Genomic DNA, 21,768 nt, shown 5'->3' with positions numbered 1-21,768 from the left:
CACTTCCAATCCTGCACAAATTGTCCAAGAGCCATTCTTCCTCTGAACATAGCGCGTTCTTTGTTTATTTAGATAATCAAGAACATTTCCTCCCCTCCACGTCGGCTAAAACAGCTGTCAGACTTCACTGGCGCTGTGTTCTTTATAAAACACGAGCACAGAGCAAACGGTATAGTGCGAAGGACCCATACAACCCTTCAATACAAACTGTTATAATTTCAATAGTAAGTATGCTGGATGATATTGGACTATGGAGTTTGGAGATATTTTATTCAGCTACTGATGAATATTATGATTTTGATAATTCATACTATTATATGACTAAATAATATTTTAGTACATTATGGAATAGATTTTCATCCATTCTTCTCAGAGATGGAAGCATGTACCACATAGGCCTACAGTAGGGATATTAAAGTAAATGGAGTTCCTGTGTCTCAATCTTCACTTTACATGAGAAGTCAATGACTCAACTAACGTTCATGCCACATACCACATCAAACATTGGGCGATGAAAGGGGATCGAACGTCACGGAGGATGTCGCTTTCGCGAGCCGTGATGCACGTGATGTGATGCTCTCTGACAGTAATGGCAGTAAAGAGCTACGAGACGCCAGTAACCTAAGACTGGCTTGCCATTAGCACGGGAAACACTCCACAAAGGGAACCAGTGGAAGGAAGGGTGTGTGTGTGTGTGCATAAAGCCATTGGATGCATGAAGCCATTGGATTGCCTCTTAATGCGGCTTGGTTAATGAAGTGAAGGGGTGCACGTTGCGGAAACCACGCATCATGATTCTATCATCTCCAGTCTGGTGTTTTCTATGAAAAGAACCCTGATTCAGGGCCAATGTATAACAGACCTTGAACTTCTCTTAGATGGAAGAGCAGGGCCTTTTCCAAATGGCAAAACTCTGTAACACATACATACATATTACACGCTAGATACAGTTGAATGCATGCAGTGAGAAGCGCAACGTAACAAATATAGACAGTTGCCCTCAGGCATCCAGCTGTGATACATATTGTACATACATCTACACACGCACACGCCAACGCATGCGCAAAGACACGCAATGCTCACTTCGAACACCTAGGTCCTACTCACCCTCGGGCGACCATCACAGCACAGTGATGACTTGTATGTAGTTGTGCACAAAATCAAATCAAAGTTTATTAAATAAATAAAATAAAGACTTATCACAACGAGCAATGTCAGAGTCCGGAATATAAATTAATATATATATTTATATATGTGAATGGTGTGAATAGACAGAATGGACAGTATATGAGTAGAAAAAGTGTGTACAGCAGTAGTTATATAGGATGAGCCTTGACTAGAATACAGTATATGCATATGAAGTGGGTAAAACAGTATGTAAAAATGATCAAAGTGACCAGTGTTCAATGACTATGTACATAGGGCAGCAGTCTCTAAGGTGCACGGTAGAGTACATAATCATGTACCATGTAAGCACACACTCGCTATCTTATAGAGACGGGAACGGTCTCCCTATAGGAGCTGTGTCATGAGGCTGTGACCTCAGCCCACAAACATGTCATCATGGTCAGCAAACCAGGTTCCCCTAGTTTACTGAAGGTGACCTAAACCATTCTCTCCCTTTCACTCTCAGCCTCCCCCTCCCTCTCCCCCCTCTCAATCTCTCTCTATCTCCCTCTCTCTCCCTCTCTCTTAGTCTGTCTATGTCTCTGTCTTTCTCTGTCTCTCTCTGTCTCTCCATCTCTCCTTCTTCCTCTAGCAGGTTGACGTTTATTGTCATGAGTCTTGTCCTGGAGGCAGAACTAAGCGATTTCCCCTTAGATAGGCCAGCTGAAAAGTCAAAATTGGCTATGTTGTAAATATTCATGAAAATAAAAATGTAAGGTTAGGGTTAGGCATTAGGGTTAGCAGTATGGTTAAGGTTAGGGTTAGGCATTAGGGTTAGCAGTGTGGTTAAGGTTAGGGTTAGGCATTAGGGTTTGCAGTGTGGTTAAGGTTAGGGTTAGGCATTAGGGTTAGCAGTGTGGTTAAGGTTAGGGTTAGGCATTAGGGTTAGCAGTGTGGTTAAGGTTAGGGTTATGTTTAAAACCAGACTTTGTGGCGCTGCCAGCTAGTGACCGCTCTGCAGAGCTGCCTCATGCTCAGGTCTGTTGTTCCACTCCTTGCTTCATTCTAGGATTGTGTGTTTTTCATTTGGTCTGTGTAAAGATTTTTTAACCGTGATTCAGACTGTTCTGTGACAAGTGAGAAATGATCCATTGACGTATTTATGTGGTGCACCGCAGCAGATTGGGCCGACTACGCAGTCCAACCTCATTCTTTGCGTTTTTGAGGTCAGAAGGGTAATTGTTTGCATCTGATGCACAGCGGGACTGGTGTTGATGACGCAGGCAGCTAGGGAGAGAGCGGAACCATGGGATATGTAGTTGATTTATATAGCACCAGTGTGTCTACTTTAGGTGTTTTTCAGCATGGAAATGAATCTAAATCAAATCTGATGAAAACAGAAACCACTTTTTGATCCAGAGGGCAGAACTAAGTTTAGACTGATGTATCCGTATCTGGAGCTGAGATAATGACTGTTTGTCCCTGTAGACCACTGATTCCTGCTGCTTGGGTGTCTGCTCATCCTGATGGAAGTGATTTAGGACACCAGACACGTCCCTGTTACTGCTCCCAATGTAATCAGTGGTGTGTCCAGGCCAGGGGTGAGAGGGTTAATGTTGCTCCTCAATAGCCGGACCATTGGACCTGCTCTAACCCAATCACAGTCATCCAGAGCCCCTCTCTGCCCCTCTCAGTAGCCCTGCCACAGGGACTGTACCTGCCCCAGGGGACTGGACAGGGGCCGAGGGCTTCCAGACACACACACACACACACACACACACACACACACGAGACTGATGTCACTCACAATCACTCACAGGAAGCAACAACGTGAGTCATGGTCTAGAGGGTGATAGAGAGTCAGGTCAGTGTCAGAGTGATACACCTACAGTGCATTTCACAGGAGGTTGGTGGCACGTTAATTGGGGAAAAGGGGCTCATGTTAATGACTGGAGCTGAATAAGTGGAATGGTATCAAATACATCATACACATGGTTTCCATATGTTTGATGCCATTCCATTTGCTCCGTTACGGCCATTATTATGAGCCGTTCCCCTCAGCAGCCTCGTGGTGCATTTCCATCTACAGGTGTAATGCTATCTCATCTTCCATTGGTTCACCCTCCATTGGTTCACCCAGCTTTGATACTTTAACATGTCTGTTTTAATGTACACTATACCTCAAATGTTTCTTTGTGTCTTGTCTATACGAGAGTTCCTTGCTTAAAATGGGTTTGTTCTATTCTCTATGTATGATTCTGTCTCTGTCTGTCTGTCTGTCTGTCCATGGTAGTACACTACACTATGAATGCCAATCCAGGCCTTTTTCTAACGTGGTAGTTCCAATTCAGACGTCCCATGGCAGTAGTGCCAAATAGCAGACTTTTAACCTGCCTATGTGTCTGTGTGTCTGTCTGTCTGTCCGTCTGTGTGTAGTGGTCTGACCTCTGTCTCTGGTTCATCACGGTTTTCACAGAGCACTAAGAGCCAGTGATTTGTCTGTTTCTGTTAAGTGAATCTGTGGAGTAATAACCTCTGTCATAAAAAGTGAACATTTCCCAGATGGAAAAAGGTGCCCGCTTGCCCAAATATGCCTGGTTCAGGGTGGCCTCCGACTTTACAACGTTAATGTGGGCACAAGGTATTGTAATACTTTATTTTATGGTGCGTTTTCCCTGGATATGTTTTGAAATTATTTTTTAGTTTTATTTAACCCTTATTTTACCAGGTAAGTTGACTGAGAACACATTTGCATTTACAGCAACGACCTGGGGAATAGTTACAGGGGAGAGGAGGGGGGGATGAATGAGCCAATTGGAAGCTGCCCTCTCTAATTTCTGCCTGCTACGTGGTTTGCAGTTCACTACCTCAGAGAAAATGTAACAAATAAATTAAATACACTCGTACGGGTAATTTTAACTGGCGGGCAAGGTCAGGAAAATCACACCAGATGTACTTTGCACGCAAACGTCTCGTTTAATTCTGTAGTGTAAATGAGATTTATACTGTAGTAAAATAGCCTGTCAATGTTCCACCTCTAGCAGCCTGTTGTACGGTATTGACTCTATACTAGTTCAGAACATTGATTGAGAATCATTAAAGTTTATTGGGCCTGTAGGTTGGTAAGTTTTCAAACTGTAAATACCCCAGACAGACGATTACGATCTGATGTTCAGGCTCTGGTGAGTTTAATGTCTTCTGACCTAACAGATGCTTTACCTGGATCCACATGCTCCTAATGTGTTGTCTACCAACTCCTCTCCTCCCTCTTCTCCCTCCGTCATATCAACCTCTCCCCTCCCTCCCCCAGTACACAGCAGGTCTGTGAGGTACTGAGTGATGCAGGAAGATAATGTGATCAATAAGCAATCCCAGAACAGGCTCCGTACTTATCGACAGGACCGACAGACAGACAGACGGACAGATGGCCGGACACAATTAGCATCAGTAAGCACAGCTGATGGCCCATGGGGACGTAGATGAGTGTGCTCTATCTGAGTCATCAGCACGTCCCAAGGGTCCCTTCAACACAACCCACCAGCATGACTGCCACAGTGAGTGACTGCCACTGTGAGTGAGCGAGTGATGGTGCAGAGAGAGTGAGAAATGATGTGAAAGTGAGGTAGCGGAGTACAGATGGAGTGAGAGTGTGAGGGACAGGGGGAGTAAGAGAGGAAGAGGAGATGTGAGAGAGTGAGGAGAGGAGGAATGTAAGAGTGGGGGAGGAGAGGAGTTGTGATGTAGTGAGTATGTGTTCCAGCATAATAACTGAACTCAGGTGTGCAGGATCAGGTGTTTCCTCCAGGGAGAAGAATGCTTTATATAATCTCACTGGGGACACCGAGTGCTATCTCTCTGGATATTCTCTCTCTCCCATCTTCTCTCTCTCTCACCCCCTCCCTCTTTTCCCCTGTTCAATCTCACCCTCTCTAGGGCTGGCTGAGCTTTAAGCTGTAATCTTAAAATGAAGAGGTCAATTGGCGATGCCAGCTTCTAGGAAGGAAGCTCCCAGTGGTGCATGTTTTCTTGGGACCCCTCAGTCTCTGTCAAGCAAAATCTTGACCCTGCATCTAAACCAACGGACACACACACTCATGATTAGATAAGACCACACTGCACTGAAGAATGGAGCGGGGAGACAGAGGAGGATGAAGTAGCGCTAGACAGATGGTAAATAAAGGAGGAGGCCAGTGGAGAATAATGTCCTTAAGGTACAGAGTCAATGTGGTGGTGAATCAAAGTTTTAGATTTATTTGGTTTTTGATTTATTAGGATCCCTATTAGCCGACGCCAATGGCGAAAGCTAGTCTTACTGGGTGCCGACACATAACAAAAAATACATTACAGACAAAAGTGAATTTGAAGTTGAGACAAATAGTTTATTGAGACCTTAATGGGTTAATATCTGCACTTGTGAGATGTAGCTAGCTATCTGATGTACATGATGATGTAAATGTCCCCTGGCCCTGTGTCTGTTGTTTACAGCTGAGGCCACTCATAGCAGCTGCTGGCCAACCGACTTTGTCTCACCTCATTATGCAGATGAGCTCTGGGACCTCTTTAGGCCTAGAGTGGTCCAGTTGTGACGCGCAGGGAGGGCAGAGGGCAGGGAGAGAGGGCTATCTGTCTGTCACTCAGCCAAGGGCTCTGTCTGTCTATGTCTCTCTCTCTCTCCCGCTTTCTCTGACTCTCTCTCGCTCACTCACTGCCTCTCTCACAAACACACACTCTCTCTCTCGTTCTTCCATAGTGTAGCGGTGTAGCCGTGACGTGCAGGTGCGGTGTGACGCAGGCCTGTCCGTCATTTCATTCAGCGAGGGGTACTTTCAGAACGTCTAAAGCCCCTCATACAGGGGTAGGCCATTCACAACATATACCCTCTTCTCCAGGGCCTTTATTCCTTACAAGGACTTGTAAATTTGGGTGACTCACACAACTGTTCCCTTGTTTAGTCCCATCCCCCATACACCAGCCCTAGCTCCAGTCACATATACCCCGGTTTCTTTCTCCAGCTTCAGCACCAGTCCCAACTTCACCTCCAGCCCCAACTCTGGGCTTCTAGCAAGCAGATTTTATTGATGCGTCCACGGTCAGAGAACTGTAGTTCATCCATTCTCTATAGTCGTCTATGGGTTCTCCTGTCCTGTGGCTGGTGTAACAGAGGCAGGGTTGTGCTGTTGCAGCATGTACAGTGGGGGAAAAAAGTATTTAGTCAGCCACCAATTGTGCAAGTTCTCCCACTTAAAAAGATGAGAGGCCTGTAATTTTCATCATAGGTACACGTCAACTATGACAGACAAAATTTGAATTTTTTTCCAGAAAATCACATTGTATGATTTTTAATGAATTGATTTGCAAATTATGGTGGAAAATAAGTATTTGGTCAATAACAAAAGTTTCTCAATACTTTGTTATATACCCTTTGTTGGCAATGACACAGGTCAAACGTTTTCTGTAAGTCTTCACAAGGTTTTCACACACTGTTGCTGGTATTTTGGCCCATTCCTCCATGCAGATCTCCTCTAGAGCAGTGATGTTTTGGGGCTGTCGCTGGGCAACACGGACTTTCAACTCCCTCCAAAGATTTTCTATGGGGTTGAGATCTGGAGACTGGCTAGGCCACTCCAGGACCTTGAAATGCTTCTTACAAAGCCACTCCTTCGTTGCCCGGGCGGTGTGTTTGGGATCATTGTCATGCTGAAAGACCCAGCCACGTTTCATCTTCAATGCCCTTGCTGATGGAAGGAGGTTTTCACTCAAAATCTCACGATACATGGCCCCATTCATTCTTTCCTTTACACGGATCAGTCGTCCTGGTCCCTTTGCAGAAAAACAGCCCCAAAGCATGATGTTTCCACCCCCATGCTTCACAGTAGGTATGGTGTTCTTTGGATGCAACTCAGCATTCTTTGTCCTTCAAACACGACGAGTTGAGTTTTTACCAAAAAGTTCTATTTTGGTTTCATCTGACCATATGACATTCTCCCAATCCTCTTCTGGATCATCCAAATGCACTCTAGCAAACTTCAGACGGGACATGTACTGGCTTAAGCAGGGGGACACGTCTGGCACTGCAGGATTTGAGTCCCTGGCGGCGTAGTGTGTTACTGATGGTAGGCTTTGTTACTTTGGTCCCAGCTCTCTGCAGGTCATTCACTAGGTCCCCCCGTGTGGTTCTGGGATTTTTGCTCACCGTTCTTGTGATCATTTTGACCCCACGGGGTGAGATCTTGCGTGGAGCCCCAGATCGAGGGAGATTATCAGTGGTCTTGTATGTCTTCCATTTCCTAATAATTGCTGCCACAGTTGATTTCTTCAAACCAAGCTGCTTACCTATTGCAGATTCAGTCTTCCCAGCCTGGTGCAGGTCTACAATTTTGTTTCTGGTGTCCTTTGACAGCTCTTTGGTCTTGGCCATAGTGGAGTTTGGAGTGTGACTGTTTGAGGTTGTGGACAGGTGTCTTTTATACTGATAACAAGTTCAAACAGGTGCCATTAATACAGGTAACGAGTGGAGTACAGAGGAGCCTCTTAAAGAAGAAGTTACAGGTCTGTGAGAGCCAGAAATCTTGCTTGTTTGTAGGTGACCAAATACTTATTTTCCACCATAATTTGCAAATAAATTCATTAAAAATCCTACAATGTGATTTTCTGGAGAAAAAAAATCTCAATTTGTCTGTCATAGTTGACGTGTACCTATGATGAAAATTACAGGCCTCTCTCATCTTTTTAAGTGGGAGAACTTTCACAATTGGTGGCTGACTAAATACTTTTCCCCCCCACTGTATGTCTCCTAGTGTTTTACAGCTCTGTCAGTGTATGTGGTCCCTCTTCCCTCAGGATTTCCATTGCTCACCCATCGCTCCATCATGTAATCATATGGTGTGTGAAGGCTGCTGTGGTGCCACTGATTTTGTTGAATGGTGAAATTGAGGAAAACACATGGAGTCATTTTCAGAGTTGAGTTTCATTGAGTGTTTTTGCATGGACATTTACTGTATGGAACCACTGGTTGGTTTTAAAGGTCTTGGTCGACGCAGTGTGATGCCATACAGGATATACTAGCAGTCAGACAGACCTGCTGGCGCTGTAAAAGATTTACACTGGGAATGTAACACACAGGCCTGTGGAGTGAAGCAGACGGTAGAAAACACAGTGGAATGTGTCAATATTCATAACATGTATGAGAGCTGCTAAAAAATCCATGGCAGACATATTGGGATCAACCTCACCTGTCATTTATGAGACATTTATAACTGTCATTTATCAGACTGTTTGATTCAAAGGGACTCGTATTAACTTGATATATATTCAGTACGTGTGACCCATGCAGGAATCTAACCCACAACTTTGTCATCATCTTCACCAGTTGAATGTGTTGTATTTTCACACAGGGAAGTGTAGGACAAGGCAGATATGTGTGAACCACAGAAACACCAACCCCATCAACCCCATGGTTGCAATTACCCTCACGCTAAGTATTTTCTATGGGCAGCATGAATGTACCATTATTTCTTAATGGGCTTGGAAGGCCTTGCAACCCTCAGGAGGGTAACTAGCAAGGCATCTAGATAGATCCTGTTTAGCAGCCAACACTGTTAAAACCACCTCCAGATCCAGTGTGTGTGTATGTTTGTGTGTGCACACATCCGTGAGTGTCTGCATGTGAGTCTGAACATATAGCATCCAAAAGTGTTAAAAGCCTCCAGCAGATTTGCCTTTCCTCTCCTGGCTGTCTGACCCCCCCCGACCAAGAGTTAATGAACCTATGCCAGGAGTCTAGCAGCAGCAGCCCCCTCAGGGTTTCAGGCTTCAGGCCCAATTCTCACTGGAGCAAGGAGGCCTGATGAGGGTCCAGGGGATTGACTGGCAGCGTCTGTCGTCCAATTCCATGTCCAGTTGGCCTTTCTCCACAATAACAGGTAGTGGAGGGCGTCTGTGAGCTCTGGGCTGCATTTCATTCCAAAATGTTTTGTAACATTGTAGCTTTTGCCCTCGTTCACTTCCCTTTGTAGATCTGAGATAAATGGATTGGTGAAAGGGGAGGGAGTAACTATCTGGAATGAAATGCAGCCCAAGACTCAGGTCCATGACTGGTCTTTTCCAGAGTCCAGAGAGAGAGGAGAGTAGTGCTGGACTATCTGGGGTAGAGTTTCGCTGAAATACAGGGGTAGTTTACAGTGTCTAATGCCCTGAGAATGAGTCTGGAAAGAGGCAGTAAATTCCCTGCTTTATTTGTTGTGTTCAAGCTGGGTCAGAGGAGCATTTGACTGTTACACTAATACAGCCCAGGGCACGTATTCATAAACCATCTCAGAGTATAAGTTCTGATCCAGGATCAGGTACCCACCTGTCCATATAATCTTATTCATTAAATGCAAAACTGATCCTAGAATACAGGCCCAGGTCAGGATAACAGCTCCACCTGCAGGTGTAAAGCAGCACCACACATCATTAGCAATCTCCTCTAATGAGGAGAAGCTAATAAAGTAGATGGCGAGAAAGTCATCCGAAGTCCTGGAATGGAACTGATTGATCTCTCTCTCTCTCCTCCCTCTCTCTCCCTCTTCTCTCTCTCTATGTTGTCTCTCTCCTCTCTGCCTCAGTGGTAATTTAAGCTCTGGTATTCAATTAGTTCCATTCCAGGACTCGCTATCTACTTTGCGCATTAAATGTTCACTTCCAACCTAGTGCCAGCAGGGATAACTATTCCTTCATGACTTTGCCTCTCTCTCCTCCCTCTCGCTCCCTCTTCTCTCTCTCTCTATGTTGTCTCTCTCCTCTCTGCCTCTTGAGAGAGAGGGAGGAGAAAGAGAGAGGGAGGGAGGAGAGAGAGAGAGAGGGAGGAGAGAGAGAAGAGCGCGAGAGAGAGAGGGAGGAGAGAGAGAGATAGAGAGAGAGAGAGAGAGAGAGAGAGAGAGAGAGAGAGAGGGAGGAGAGAGAGAGAGAAGAGAGTTGATGGCAAAGTCATGAAGGAATAGTTATCCCTGCTGGCACTAGGTTGGAAGTGAACATTTAATGCGCAATGAGTTTGGACAGCCAAGGAGCCTAAATTGATATGAAGCTATCTATAGAGCATGATATTACTGTGGCCCCGGGCATCATAAAACCAGTATTACGCTGGTTATGAATGAATCATAGAGCTGTGAATAGTAATCTGGCACAACACTGGATTAGGCCCCAGTGGTTTCCTACCCTCCCATAGCCTTTACATTATTAAAAGTGCATTAGAGCTGTAATGAAGGCCATCTGAGGGAGCAATGGGGCTGAGTGGAGGGCCCACATACAGGTTTGGCCAGGTGGAGGTGTGTATGTTAGTGATGTGTGGGTCAGCTGTTTGTTCACACACACCCAACTGCACTTGCTAATAACTCATCTGCAACCGCCCAACTACAATATATGAGATAAAGTGAAAATCTGAGGCCCGACCCTAACCCGCTAATATAGAAAATGCTCTGTACAGTCAGAGATGACGAAGCGATGTTTTGATGTGCCTTTTCAGATTGGCCTATGTTTCATTTTGGTAGGCTATTTGTTAGTCAACTTGTTTATGATTAGATACATGCAGCTTCTCTTCTGTCATTACTTGTTGCCCTAGAATACGAAATAAGTCCTTGCTCACCAGAATAATGTCATAAATCGATAGAATGAATGCTTCAATCTAGTTGACATTGGTAAAGTTTTCCCTTTCTTCTCTGCTTCTCTCGCGCTGCAAAGACTTTTAGGGACCGGGGATAAAATGCAATAACCCCCCAAAAACTAAAGACTTTTCGTGCAAAATCAGTTTGACCCGTTTTAGAGAAATTAAAAGCTGTGAAAACTACCCAGCATGTTTCTGATATGATTTCGACTTGGATGCATATTTTATGTATTTGAAATACTATCAGCTTTTATGACGCTGCTAAAGAGAGCACCTTTATAGACCTTTATTCTCTCAAGATGCTGAAATAAGTCAATCATATTTCTCCACTCCTGTTCCCGAGTCAAAATGTACATTTTTGTGTATAATTTTACTGCAAGGAATGCGTAATTCTGCAGGGGTTAATATTATATTAGGCTATGTGAGAGGTTATAGACCTACAGTCAGTGTCCAGATTTCAGGCTACTGTTCCATTTAACCCATCTGAACAGTAGCCTACAGTTCCCTTGACATGCCATTTTGAAGTCCCTGTCTTGTGACTGTTGAGTATGTATAGCGCCTCATAATCATCACACATAACATAGCTACCATCCTCTTTTACCACTTCACCAAATCTTTCCCAAACATTAGGCTACTGTTCTGGCCCTCCCATCTATTTATCTTCAACTCTCCATTTCACAGCTTTTCACTCCAACGTTGTCCTTTTTGTCTCAGTGGATCAACGTACATTTTTTCTGCCCAAGTTCCCAAAAGCATTTGTAAATTGCAGTGTATTTGTCGAGCGTACAGTTAGGCCCTAAAGCTTAGGCTTAGGCTACGCATTAACGCCAGATAAAAAGAATGAATGAAAAACCTAAATGTAGCCTATAGATATGAATTGCGCAAGAATGATACATTTATGGATTTTGTATGCATTTATTCAGAGAGAGAGAGATACTGAAGAGAGAGAGAGATACTGAAGAGAGAGAGAGAGAGATACTGAAGAGAGAGAGAGAGAGATACTGAAGAGAGAGAGGGCGAGATACTGAAGAGAGAGAGAGAGAGAGATACTGAAGAGAGAGAGGGCGAGATACTGAAGAGAGAGAGAGAGAGATACTGAAGAGAGAGAGGGCGAGATACTGAAGAGAGAGAGCGAGATACTGAAGAGAGAGAGAGATACTGACGAGAGAGAGGGCGAGATACTGAAGAGAGAGAGGGCGAGATACTGAAGAGAGAGAGCGAGATACTGAAGAGAGAGAGAGAGATACTGAAGAGAGAGAGAGATACTGAAGAGAGAGAGGGCGAGATACTGAAGAGAGAGAGGGCGAGATACTGAAGAGAGAGAGCGAGATACTGAAGAGAGAGAGAGATACTGAAGAGAGAGAGATACTGAAGAGAGAGAGAGAGATACTGAAGAGAGAGAGAGAGATACTGAAGAGAGAGAGAGATACTGAAGAGAGAGAGAGAGATACTGAAGAGAGAGAGAGAGATACTGAAGAGAGAGAGAGATATACTGAAGAGAGAGAGAGATACTGAAGAGAGAGAGAGAGATACTGAAGAGAGAGAGAGATACTGAAGAGAGAGAGAGAGATACTGAAGAGAGAGAGAGATACTGAAGAGAGAGATGGAGATCGAGGCTATAGAGAGAGAGAGAGAGAGAGAGAGAGAGAGAGAGAGACTGGAGAGAGAAGAGAGAGGCATTACCAGTGGTGGTGTTTCATTCATTGTAAATTAAACACTACATCATGATCCTCTTATTAGGTAGATTGCCTCATCTGTCATTTAATAACACACAGACAAACAGAGTTCAGGTTTGCACCTCTGCCTCCCCATCCTCCGTCATCTTTCCTCATCCTTCCTCTTTCTCTGTCATGCTCCCTTCATCCTTTGTCATCCTCCCTGAGAGTTCTTTAATTTTCTATTTGTCTCTTTCTGTCTAAATTAACAAAACACTTAGAGAGAGAGTGTTAGTAGGAAGACATATCAGGCTCTCTGTTTGCTCATTAGATTTTCATGAGCTGTACACTCACCGCTTACTCCCCTGTGGTTCAGTGGTGGTCCAATTCATCCTGTTCTTCTGCCCAGGGACTTATTTTTACATTTTAGTCATTTAGCAGACGCTCTTATCCAGAGCGACTTACAGTAGTCAGTGCATACATTTTCATACTGGTCCCCCGTAGGAATTGAACCCACAACCCTGGCTTTGCAAGCACCATGCTCTAACAAAACGGGACTCAGACTGAGCCACATGGGACCCAGTTACTCTGTTACTGGTAACTTGTTTAGAGCTAGATGGTTCTGATGGCTCAGTTGATTAGAGTGTAGTGACTAGTACACAGTATCTATCCCACCGTGACGCACACTTTTCCTGCTGCATCTGTAGTAACACTGGAGTATAGTGGGTTTGATTCCTTAGTGGGCTACTGTATCATGTGTCAACTGTAAGTCACTTTGGATAAAAGTGTCTCCTAAATGACTCTATTATTTATATGATCCATTAAAGCTGTCCCTGGATAAAACTGGAAACAGTTTAAAATCCTGAACCATGGAAAGGAACACTGCTCCGTTTCAAATGCTACTTCTCTAATGATTTTACCAGAGAACTCAATAAAATGAAAGGTACAGTCTCGGGCGTCTATTTTTACTTAAAGTTGCTCTGCTGCACTACTAGCAAAACAGCCCAGCCAAACCATAATATAACATATAGACCTGCAGGTTTTTATTGGAAGCTCAGGAAAACAGCCATAAACAATGTTGACGTTTGAGAGAAGTCTTTGACAGATGAGAGAACCTCAAAGCTGTCAGCCATAGCCTACATTGTAGACTTGGTTAACTTAATGGGTACTTGACTGAGACTCACCATCCAACCATGGAGAAGATCAGGTGGTTCTCTCTCTGATCATTGGTCTCTCTGTATGTTTCATGGTATTAAAACCTATGTATTTATATTGTAACGACATACGCAGCTAACTAAAGTGTGGTAACAGAGGGAGAGAAGCAGAATATTCTTTTTTCAGCTGTATTGAGGAGACACAACACCTGTCTAGTTAACCAGGATGTTGAGTGGTGGTAAGTGGCTTGACTGTTGTTGAGTTGTCATTAGTATGGGTTAGGATAAGGGGACTCAGGACAAAGACACAGATTGGGGTCACTGTTATTGAGGGAGGGAGACGACTACAGTACCATCCTCTCCTCTATGCTAGAGGACGAGAGAGAGGAAGAGCCAAAAAACACAGAGAGAATAAGGAACTGAATGATCCTTATATAGATAAAAAATGTTTCCCCTGACTCTCTCTCTCCCTCTTTGAAAAGGTTAAGTGTTAAAATAATCATGGTTGAGTTTGTGGCTCAATGGGAATCTGAGTGAGGACCCCACCAATAAGAAGTGGTATGTAATGTTACTGTGTGTAACATACAGACAGCTGTCCACAGACAGACAGTCAGCTAGTCAGCTAGTCAGCCAATCAGCAAATTCTCAACAGCTGAGTTAAGTTGCCCCATCAGACTGTAAAAGACTGGACACTTATAATACTAGGACACCTTGTCTCTTTTTGCTCCCTGCAAGCTGAAACTCAAATCAGAGACAATGTAACTGGGGACTCGCTCACCTTGTTGTACATCGGTTCAAACCTGTGAGAATATTCAAGCTACTGTATGTTTCAGTCAGTTTGTGGATTCCCTCTTCTCCTGCCCCTGCCTTACCATGGACATTATGCCAGGGTAAACTAGTCTCTGTATGTGTGTCCTAAATGGCAATGATGCTGTAATGCAGTGATGTTGATCCTGCGATGCTTCCTGTCTGGCGATGCGAGTGTAAACGAGCCTGCACTTAGCACGGCGTGCCTTTGGGAGGGAGGTTAGTGTGTATGTGTGTGTATGTGTGTGTATATTAGTACTGTGTGTTGTATATTTGCTAATTAGAGTGATTCAAGTTTCAGCCTGGCGGAGGCCATTATGCTGTGCTGAAAGGTTCAGTACGCCCCAGCCTCACTGTGAAATTACATTACAGCCTAGCCTTGTTGAACAAAATAGAAAGTGTTGGATAGAGGAATAGAAGGGAGGACGGAGAGGGGATGGAGGGAGGGAGGATGATGAAGCCAGCAAGCGTGATGCACTCTTTTATTTTCTTCATCAGCACCGCCTCGCATTTATTTTTAGCCCTCGGCGGAGAGGGGGAGGAGGAGGAGGAGAGGAGAGAGATAGTAGGGGATGATAGAGAAGAAAGCTCAAAGAAACTGTAATACAGTAGTAGACAGTAGTAGACAGTAGTGAACAGTAGTAGACAGTAGTGAACAGTAGTGAACAGTAGTAGACAGTAGTGAACAGTAGTAGACAGTAGTGAACAGTAGTAGACAGTAGTGAACAGTAGTAGACAGTAGTGAACAGTAGTAGACAGTAGTGAACAGTAGTGAACAGTAGTAGACAGTAGTGAACAGTAGTGAACAGTAGTAGACAGTAGTGAACAGTAGTAGACAGTAGTGAACAGTAGTAGACAGTAGTGAACAGTAGTAGACAGTAGTGAACAGTAGTGAACAGTAGTAGACAGTAGTGAACAGTAGTAGACAGTAGTGAACAGTAGTAGACAGTAGTGAACAGTAGTGAACAGTAGTAGACAGTAGTAGACAGTAGTAGACAGTAGTGAACAGTAGTAGACAGTGGTGAACAGTAGTAGACAGTAGTGAACAGTAGTAGACAGTAGTGAACAGTAGTAGACAGTAGTGAACAGTAGTAGACAGTAGTGAACAGTAGTGAACAGTAGTAGACAGTAGTGAACAGTAGTAGACAGTAGTGAACAGTAGTAGACAGTAGTGAACAGTAGTAGACAGTAGTGAACAGTAGTGAACAGTAGTAGACAGTAGTGAACAGTAGTAGACAGTAGTGAACAGTAGTAGACAGTAGTGAACAGTAGTAGACAGTAGTAGACAGTAGTAGACAGTAGTGAACAGTAGTAGACAGTAGTGAACAGTAGTAGACAGTAGTGAACAGTAGTAGACAGTAGTGAACAGTAGTGAACAGTAGTAGACAGTAGTGAACAGTAGTGAACAGTAGTAGACAGTAGTGAACAGTAGTAGACAGTAGTGAACAGTAGTAGACAGTAGTGAACAGTAGTGAACAGTAGTAGACAGTAGTGAACAGTAGTAGACAGTAGTGAACAGTAGTAGACAGTAGTGAACAGTAGTGAACAGTAGTAGACAGTAGTGAACTGTAGTGAACAGTAGTAGACAGTGGTGAACAGTAGTAGACAGTAGTGAACAGTAGTGAACAGTAGTAGACAGTAGTGAACAGTAGTAGACAGTAGTGAACAGTAGTGAACAGTAGTAGACATTAGTGAACAGTAGTAGACAGTAGTGAACAGTAGTGAACAGTAGTAGACAGTAGTGAACAGTGGTAGACAGTAGTGAACAGTAGTAGACAGTAGTGAACAGTAGTGAACAGTAGTAGACAGTAGTGAACAGTAGTAGACAGTAGTGAACAGTAGTAGACAGTAGTGAACAGTAGTAGACAGTAGTGAACAGTAGTGAACAGTAGTAGACAGTAGTGAACAGTAGTAGACAGTAGTGAACAGTAGTAGGCAGTAGTAGACTGGAGGTGAATGGAGGAGAATGGAGGTGAATGGAGGAGAATGGAGGTGAATGGAGGTGAATGGAGGAGAATGGAGGTGAATGGGGGTGAATGGAGGTGAATGGAGGAGAATGGTGAATGTCCTCTAAACTGGTGTTTCCCTCTCGTCTCCAGATGATCTCACAGCCTGAATGGGACCACAAGAGGGGTGCCCGGGGATCCCAGGTAGGACAGAGAGGGGGAGGGGGGAGAAATGGGGAACCTGCTTTTCTAACTCTGTATTGAATGAACACTTCAGGTCAGTACAGAGAGGGGGAGGGAGGAGAGGGGGAGGAGATGGGGTGGAGCCAGAGAAAGGATGGGGGGGATGGGGGATGCTACTTTTTCTCTAACCGTATTGAATGAACTCTGTTTGAGCGAGAAATCGATAATGCTACTTCTCACTTCTCCACCTGACTGACCAGTGCTTACATGCGTATCCCCTCCTCTCCTCCTTTCCCCCTCTTCCCCTCTCTCCCTCCCCCTCTCCCCTGGTCAGATGGGGCTTCTGCTGTCTCAGTCTGGTCAGGAAATACTTAAATACTTTCCTTTAGGTGGCTGGTTTTCCTTTAAGACCCAGGCAGTTACTGAGCTATATAAAATTGCATGCCTAGACAATGATCTAAGGTCAGTTTGTGGTTTTCTCCCATAGTGGTTAAGGTTAGGATTAGGGGAGGGTAAACTAATCCTAGATCTGTGTCAACCTCAGTATGCGAAAAGTCGCTGGTTCAAATCTCTGAGCTGGCAAGGTGGAAAAATCTGCCGTTCTGCCCTTGAGCAAGGCAGTTAACCCCCAACAACAACTGCTCCCCGGGGGCTGATGATGTCGATTAAGGCAGACCCCCGCACCTCTCTGAGTCAGAGGGGTTGGGTTAAATGCGGAAGACACATTTCGGTTGAATGCATTCAGTTGTGCAACTGACTAGGTATCCCCTTTCCCTAGTTGTTATTAGAGGTGATGGTAATGCTATAGGCATACAGTAGGATATTATGTATCTCTGTAGACTGCAGTAAATGGTGAATAACTGGTTATTGTAGAGTGATTTTGATAATTGGCTCAGAGGTTGAGAAAAAGACAAATAGGAATTGTGGGTAAGATACTGTAGATCAAGTATCTTATTTCTGGAAAGATCTCTATGACAGTGGCTTACACACTCAGTTTCGTGCACACACAAACACACACACACAAAACACAAAATGTCTTTCCCTTTACTGCGGCTCTGTATTTGCCACAGGTTCCTGATAGGACTGTAGGTTTTCATTTCTAAAGTCTCTCTTAGCTCAGTGTACAGACATGCTGGCACTGTATGATACATTCAGACTGATTACAGTTTGTAGGGGAAGCAAAGCCTTTACACACACACACACACACACACACACACACACACACACACACACACACACACACACACGGACAGACACACACGGACAGACAGACACACACACACACACACACACACACACACACACACACACACACACACACACACACACGGACAGACAGACATACACACACTGATCGACCAGTCAATCACAACCTTCCACAATGTGTCGTGTCTGTGAGAGATTGGGTTGGCAGGAGGAGAATGTATTGAGCCCCTGTAGAATCTGGAGGCTTGGTATTGATAGCAGGAACAATGACACGAGCACTGGCTGAACAATGTGTGTGAGTGTGCATAAACATGTGCATGAAACAGCTTGGTTTTGTACCCTGATTGATTTTATAGGGATACTTTCCCAAAAAAACTCTAACAATGGAAACGTGTAAAGAGGTAAATATTGGGATATTTACATTATTCCAGTCTTGTTATTGACATTATTCCAGATTGTCCCATCTGGGAATGAGAGTGTGTATATGTGTGTGATTTAGTTCAGCAAGAGCAGGTCTCAGGGGAAGAAGAGGATTTATCACTCATCCCACAGTGTCTCTTCAGTCCCAGATATGAATGCTTGGCTATGAAAAGCCAACTGACATTTACTCCTGAGGTGTTGAACTGTTGACCCTGCTAATAATCTATGAACGTTTGAACGTCTTAAACAACGATCTTGCCTAAATGATCATGTCCTCTTATAATCACCACCCGGCACAGCCAGAAGAGGACTAGCCACCCCTTGGAGCCTGCCTTTCTAGGGAATTTTTCTTAGCCACTGTGCTTCTACATCTGCATTGCTTGCTCTTTGGTGTTTTAGGTTGGGTGTCCAGCCAGGTCGCTCGAGATCCAAGGCGATATTCGACGTTCGTCCAGATCCCCAGGGCGTCGGGAGATGCCTTCAAAACCGGCCACTAGGGACAACAGTAAGCACTATTACCATTAAGTAGGCTTGCGGCTTGCTAGGGTGTTGTGGGTGGGGCGGGAGGATGGGTGTAAGCCGCGATCCCAAACCTTAACCCTTACCGTAACCATTCGGAATTCATTCCTAAACCTGGAAAAACGTTGAATACCGAAGTCAAACCGTGTCAAACCGTGAGATCTTGTTATCTGTATAGCACTTTGTGACAATTGCTGATCTAAAAAGGGCTTTATAAAATACATTTGATTGATAAATGCACTGCCATGCTCTCAACAGTCTAACATGGCTTTCTCTCCTCATCCCCTCTGCTCATATCCTCTCCTTCATCACTCCTTCTTATTCATTTTTCACTCATGAGAAAGAGTTGTACTAGTGAAAGCAAATACCTGGTGAAAGCTTCGTCCTATTGCTCTCAGCGGTGTCTTCAGAGTCACTGTAGATGAAAGAGAGAGGACACGAGGAGAGGATGAAGCCTCTTTAGACTACTGAAACACGTCCGTGATGTGTGGGTAGCACTGTACTAACGCAAATAACCCACTTCTATTATTTCCCATCTTTTCACACTATTAATAATAAAAGGGAAACGCGTAGGAGGGGATTACACGTTGTTGCGTCCAATTTAACCCAAACAACTATTTTTATTCTGTAGGACTCACTTTGCTCTTTGCCCCAGCGTCTCCTAGCAACAGGCTATTTTCTATATAAATGCTTCCTGTCTGTCTGCCCACCTCGGCGGAGTGACAAGTGGAGGAGCACCTAGGAGCATTCTCTTACGGGATTGGCTGAGGAGCAGGAGCAGACGAGGGCCAGAGGGTGGTTGGGACGGACTGCATATGTGGTAGAGTGGGGCAGAGGAGCGAAGGGTGTGAGAGAGAAAGGAAAAGAGAGGGAGAGAGAAGAGGAGAGGAGTGAGGTCTTACAGACACCATAGGAAGACAGCTACTGCGGCTGAGAGGAAGAGATAGGAGTCGGGCATCAGGTGTTTGGCGTTAGACATTGGTCGCTGGTTGTGTGCATTGTGGCTATGATGAACAAGGGGTACAAATCGGGTACCATGAGACGCTATCAGGAGACCACCCATCCTCCCAAACAGGTGGGGTCTTTATCACTGTGTATGTTGTGAGGCAGCATGTATGTTTTCATCTGTGTACAATAATTTTTTTGTTGTTGATTCAACTAATTATTATTTAGTAACTTGTTCCACAGCCTTTTATAGTTTACTAAAATGTTTGGTCTAAGTGTTAGCTGAACATAAATGTTTTTGGTTGACCCAAACTTAGCTCCAACTTGAAAACGTATGTCAGGGACACCCACAAATTCAAATAGTGCTTTTAACAAAAATTATTATTCAACAAGTCCTCACCTGGGATTTGAACTCACAACCTCTTGGTTCACGATATTCCAATCTTCCTGCTAAGCCACCATTTCTGTGTCAATGACTGATTTCACCTGTATCACTATACTTTGCACTTCAAAGTGAATTTCAGGTCTGTTAAAAGTACACTCAATAAACTATTTTATTTATCATAGTGATTAAGGATTAACATTAAAACAGAAAACCCTAAAATAAGTAAATCAAATCAATGATGAGAGACTAGTAACTGACACAGACATGGTGGCGTATCAGGAAGATAAGAATGCTGTGAACCAGATAAGGGAGTAGAAACGTTTAATAATAATGACTGTGTAAATTAACATACTCAATGTGTGTCAGATATGTAAGGTAAAATAATTGTGGGTGTGGCTTATCTGTTATGTGGCATATCTGTACCTGCTTCCAAGATAGTGTGTCTGGCAGGAAAGCAGGTCAGTTTGGGCTTCCACCCCTAGAGGATTTGGAGAGATCTGTGCCTGCCTAATGGTAAACTATACCTTGAAATGTGAATGATGGCGCACTGGTTCACATTACCTGTTGAAGTCAGTAGAACACAGGTAGCCTGACACTAACCTTCCCTAACATTAATCCGGCAACAGTGAGGAAGGGTTTGGGGAAGCTACTCCAAAGTCCACAACAGGGCAGAATTCAACAACTATTTGTTCAGAGGACATTAGGTCTATTGAATGACCTCACTATGAGATGTAATTGGTTTGGATGTTCATAAATGGAGACATTTTTAAAGCAGATATCAATGGACATTTATCACATCCATTTTTTTGCATCCCTCTGAAAGTAGGCTAAACCACCCGTCGTTGGAGGATAACTTCACTACAAAGCTTTATTGCACTTTTATTTGACAATTTCTTCTGATTGTTCTGTAGCTATAGGAATATGTGAGTTGTGTACTGTAGTATTACTGTAGCAGTGAGTGTTGTTGACTGTAGTAATAGGGTACAGCAGGGCTCTCCAACCCTGTTCCTGGAGAGCTACCGTCCTGTAGGTTTTCACTCCAACCCTAATCTAGCACACCTGATTCTAATAATTAGCTGGTTGAAAAGCTGAATCAGGTTAGTTACAACTGGGGTTGGATTGGAAACCTACAGGAGGGTAGCTCTCCAGGAACAGGGTTGGAGAACCCTGGTGTAGGGTAATGTGATAATACTGTATTAGAGTAATGTTTACTGTAGTTATAGTGTAGACTAGAGTATTGTGGTAATACTGTATTAGAGTATTGTTGACTGTAGTAATAGTGTAGAGTACTGTAGTAATACTGTATTAGAGTAATATTTACTGTAGTTATAGTGTAGACTAGAGTACTGTGGTAATAGTATATTAGAGTATTGTTGACTGTAGTAATAATGTAGAGTATTGTAGTAATACTGTATTAGAGTATTGTTGACTGTAGTAATAGTGTAGAGTACTGTAGTAATACTGTAATAGAGTATAGTTACTGTAGTTATAGTGTAGACTAGAGTACTGTGGTAATTCCATATTAGAGTATTGTTGACTGTAGTAATAGTGTAGAGTACTGTGGTAATACCATATTAGAGTATTGTTGACTGTAGTAATAGTGTAGAGTACTGTGGTAATACCATATTAGAGTATTGTTGATTGTAGTAATAGTGTAGAGTAATATAGTAATACTGTATTAGAGTATTGTTGACTGTAGTAATAGTGTAGAGTACTGTAGTAATACTGTATTAGAGTATTGTTGACTGTAGTAATAGTGTAGAGTACTGTAGTAATACTGTCATATAGTATATTTACTGTA

The 21,768-nt window shown here is 43.7% G+C and overlaps 1 protein-coding gene across 1 annotated transcript in view; it reads left to right on the top strand.

Moving 5' to 3' along the window:
- Window positions 1–21,768, top strand: part of LOC311129175 (cGMP-inhibited 3',5'-cyclic phosphodiesterase 3A-like) — a gene marked incomplete at both ends in the record, with an annotated part of 99,980 nt that overhangs the window by 26,341 nt on the left and 51,871 nt on the right. Inside the window, one exon of the mRNA XM_084161488.1 lies at window positions 16,463–16,513. Within this exon, the coding sequence (XP_084017614.1) occupies window positions 16,463–16,513 (51 nt within the window). The remainder of the gene's footprint in view (window positions 1–16,462; window positions 16,514–21,768) is intronic.

This window comes from Coregonus lavaretus (genome assembly GCF_964263955.1).
Source record: "Coregonus lavaretus genome assembly, chromosome: 5".
NCBI classification, from domain to species: Eukaryota; Metazoa; Chordata; class Actinopteri; order Salmoniformes; family Salmonidae; genus Coregonus; species Coregonus lavaretus.
The sequence above is the reverse complement of the archived record's forward strand: the minus strand, read 5'-3'. Positions and strand labels throughout refer to the sequence as shown.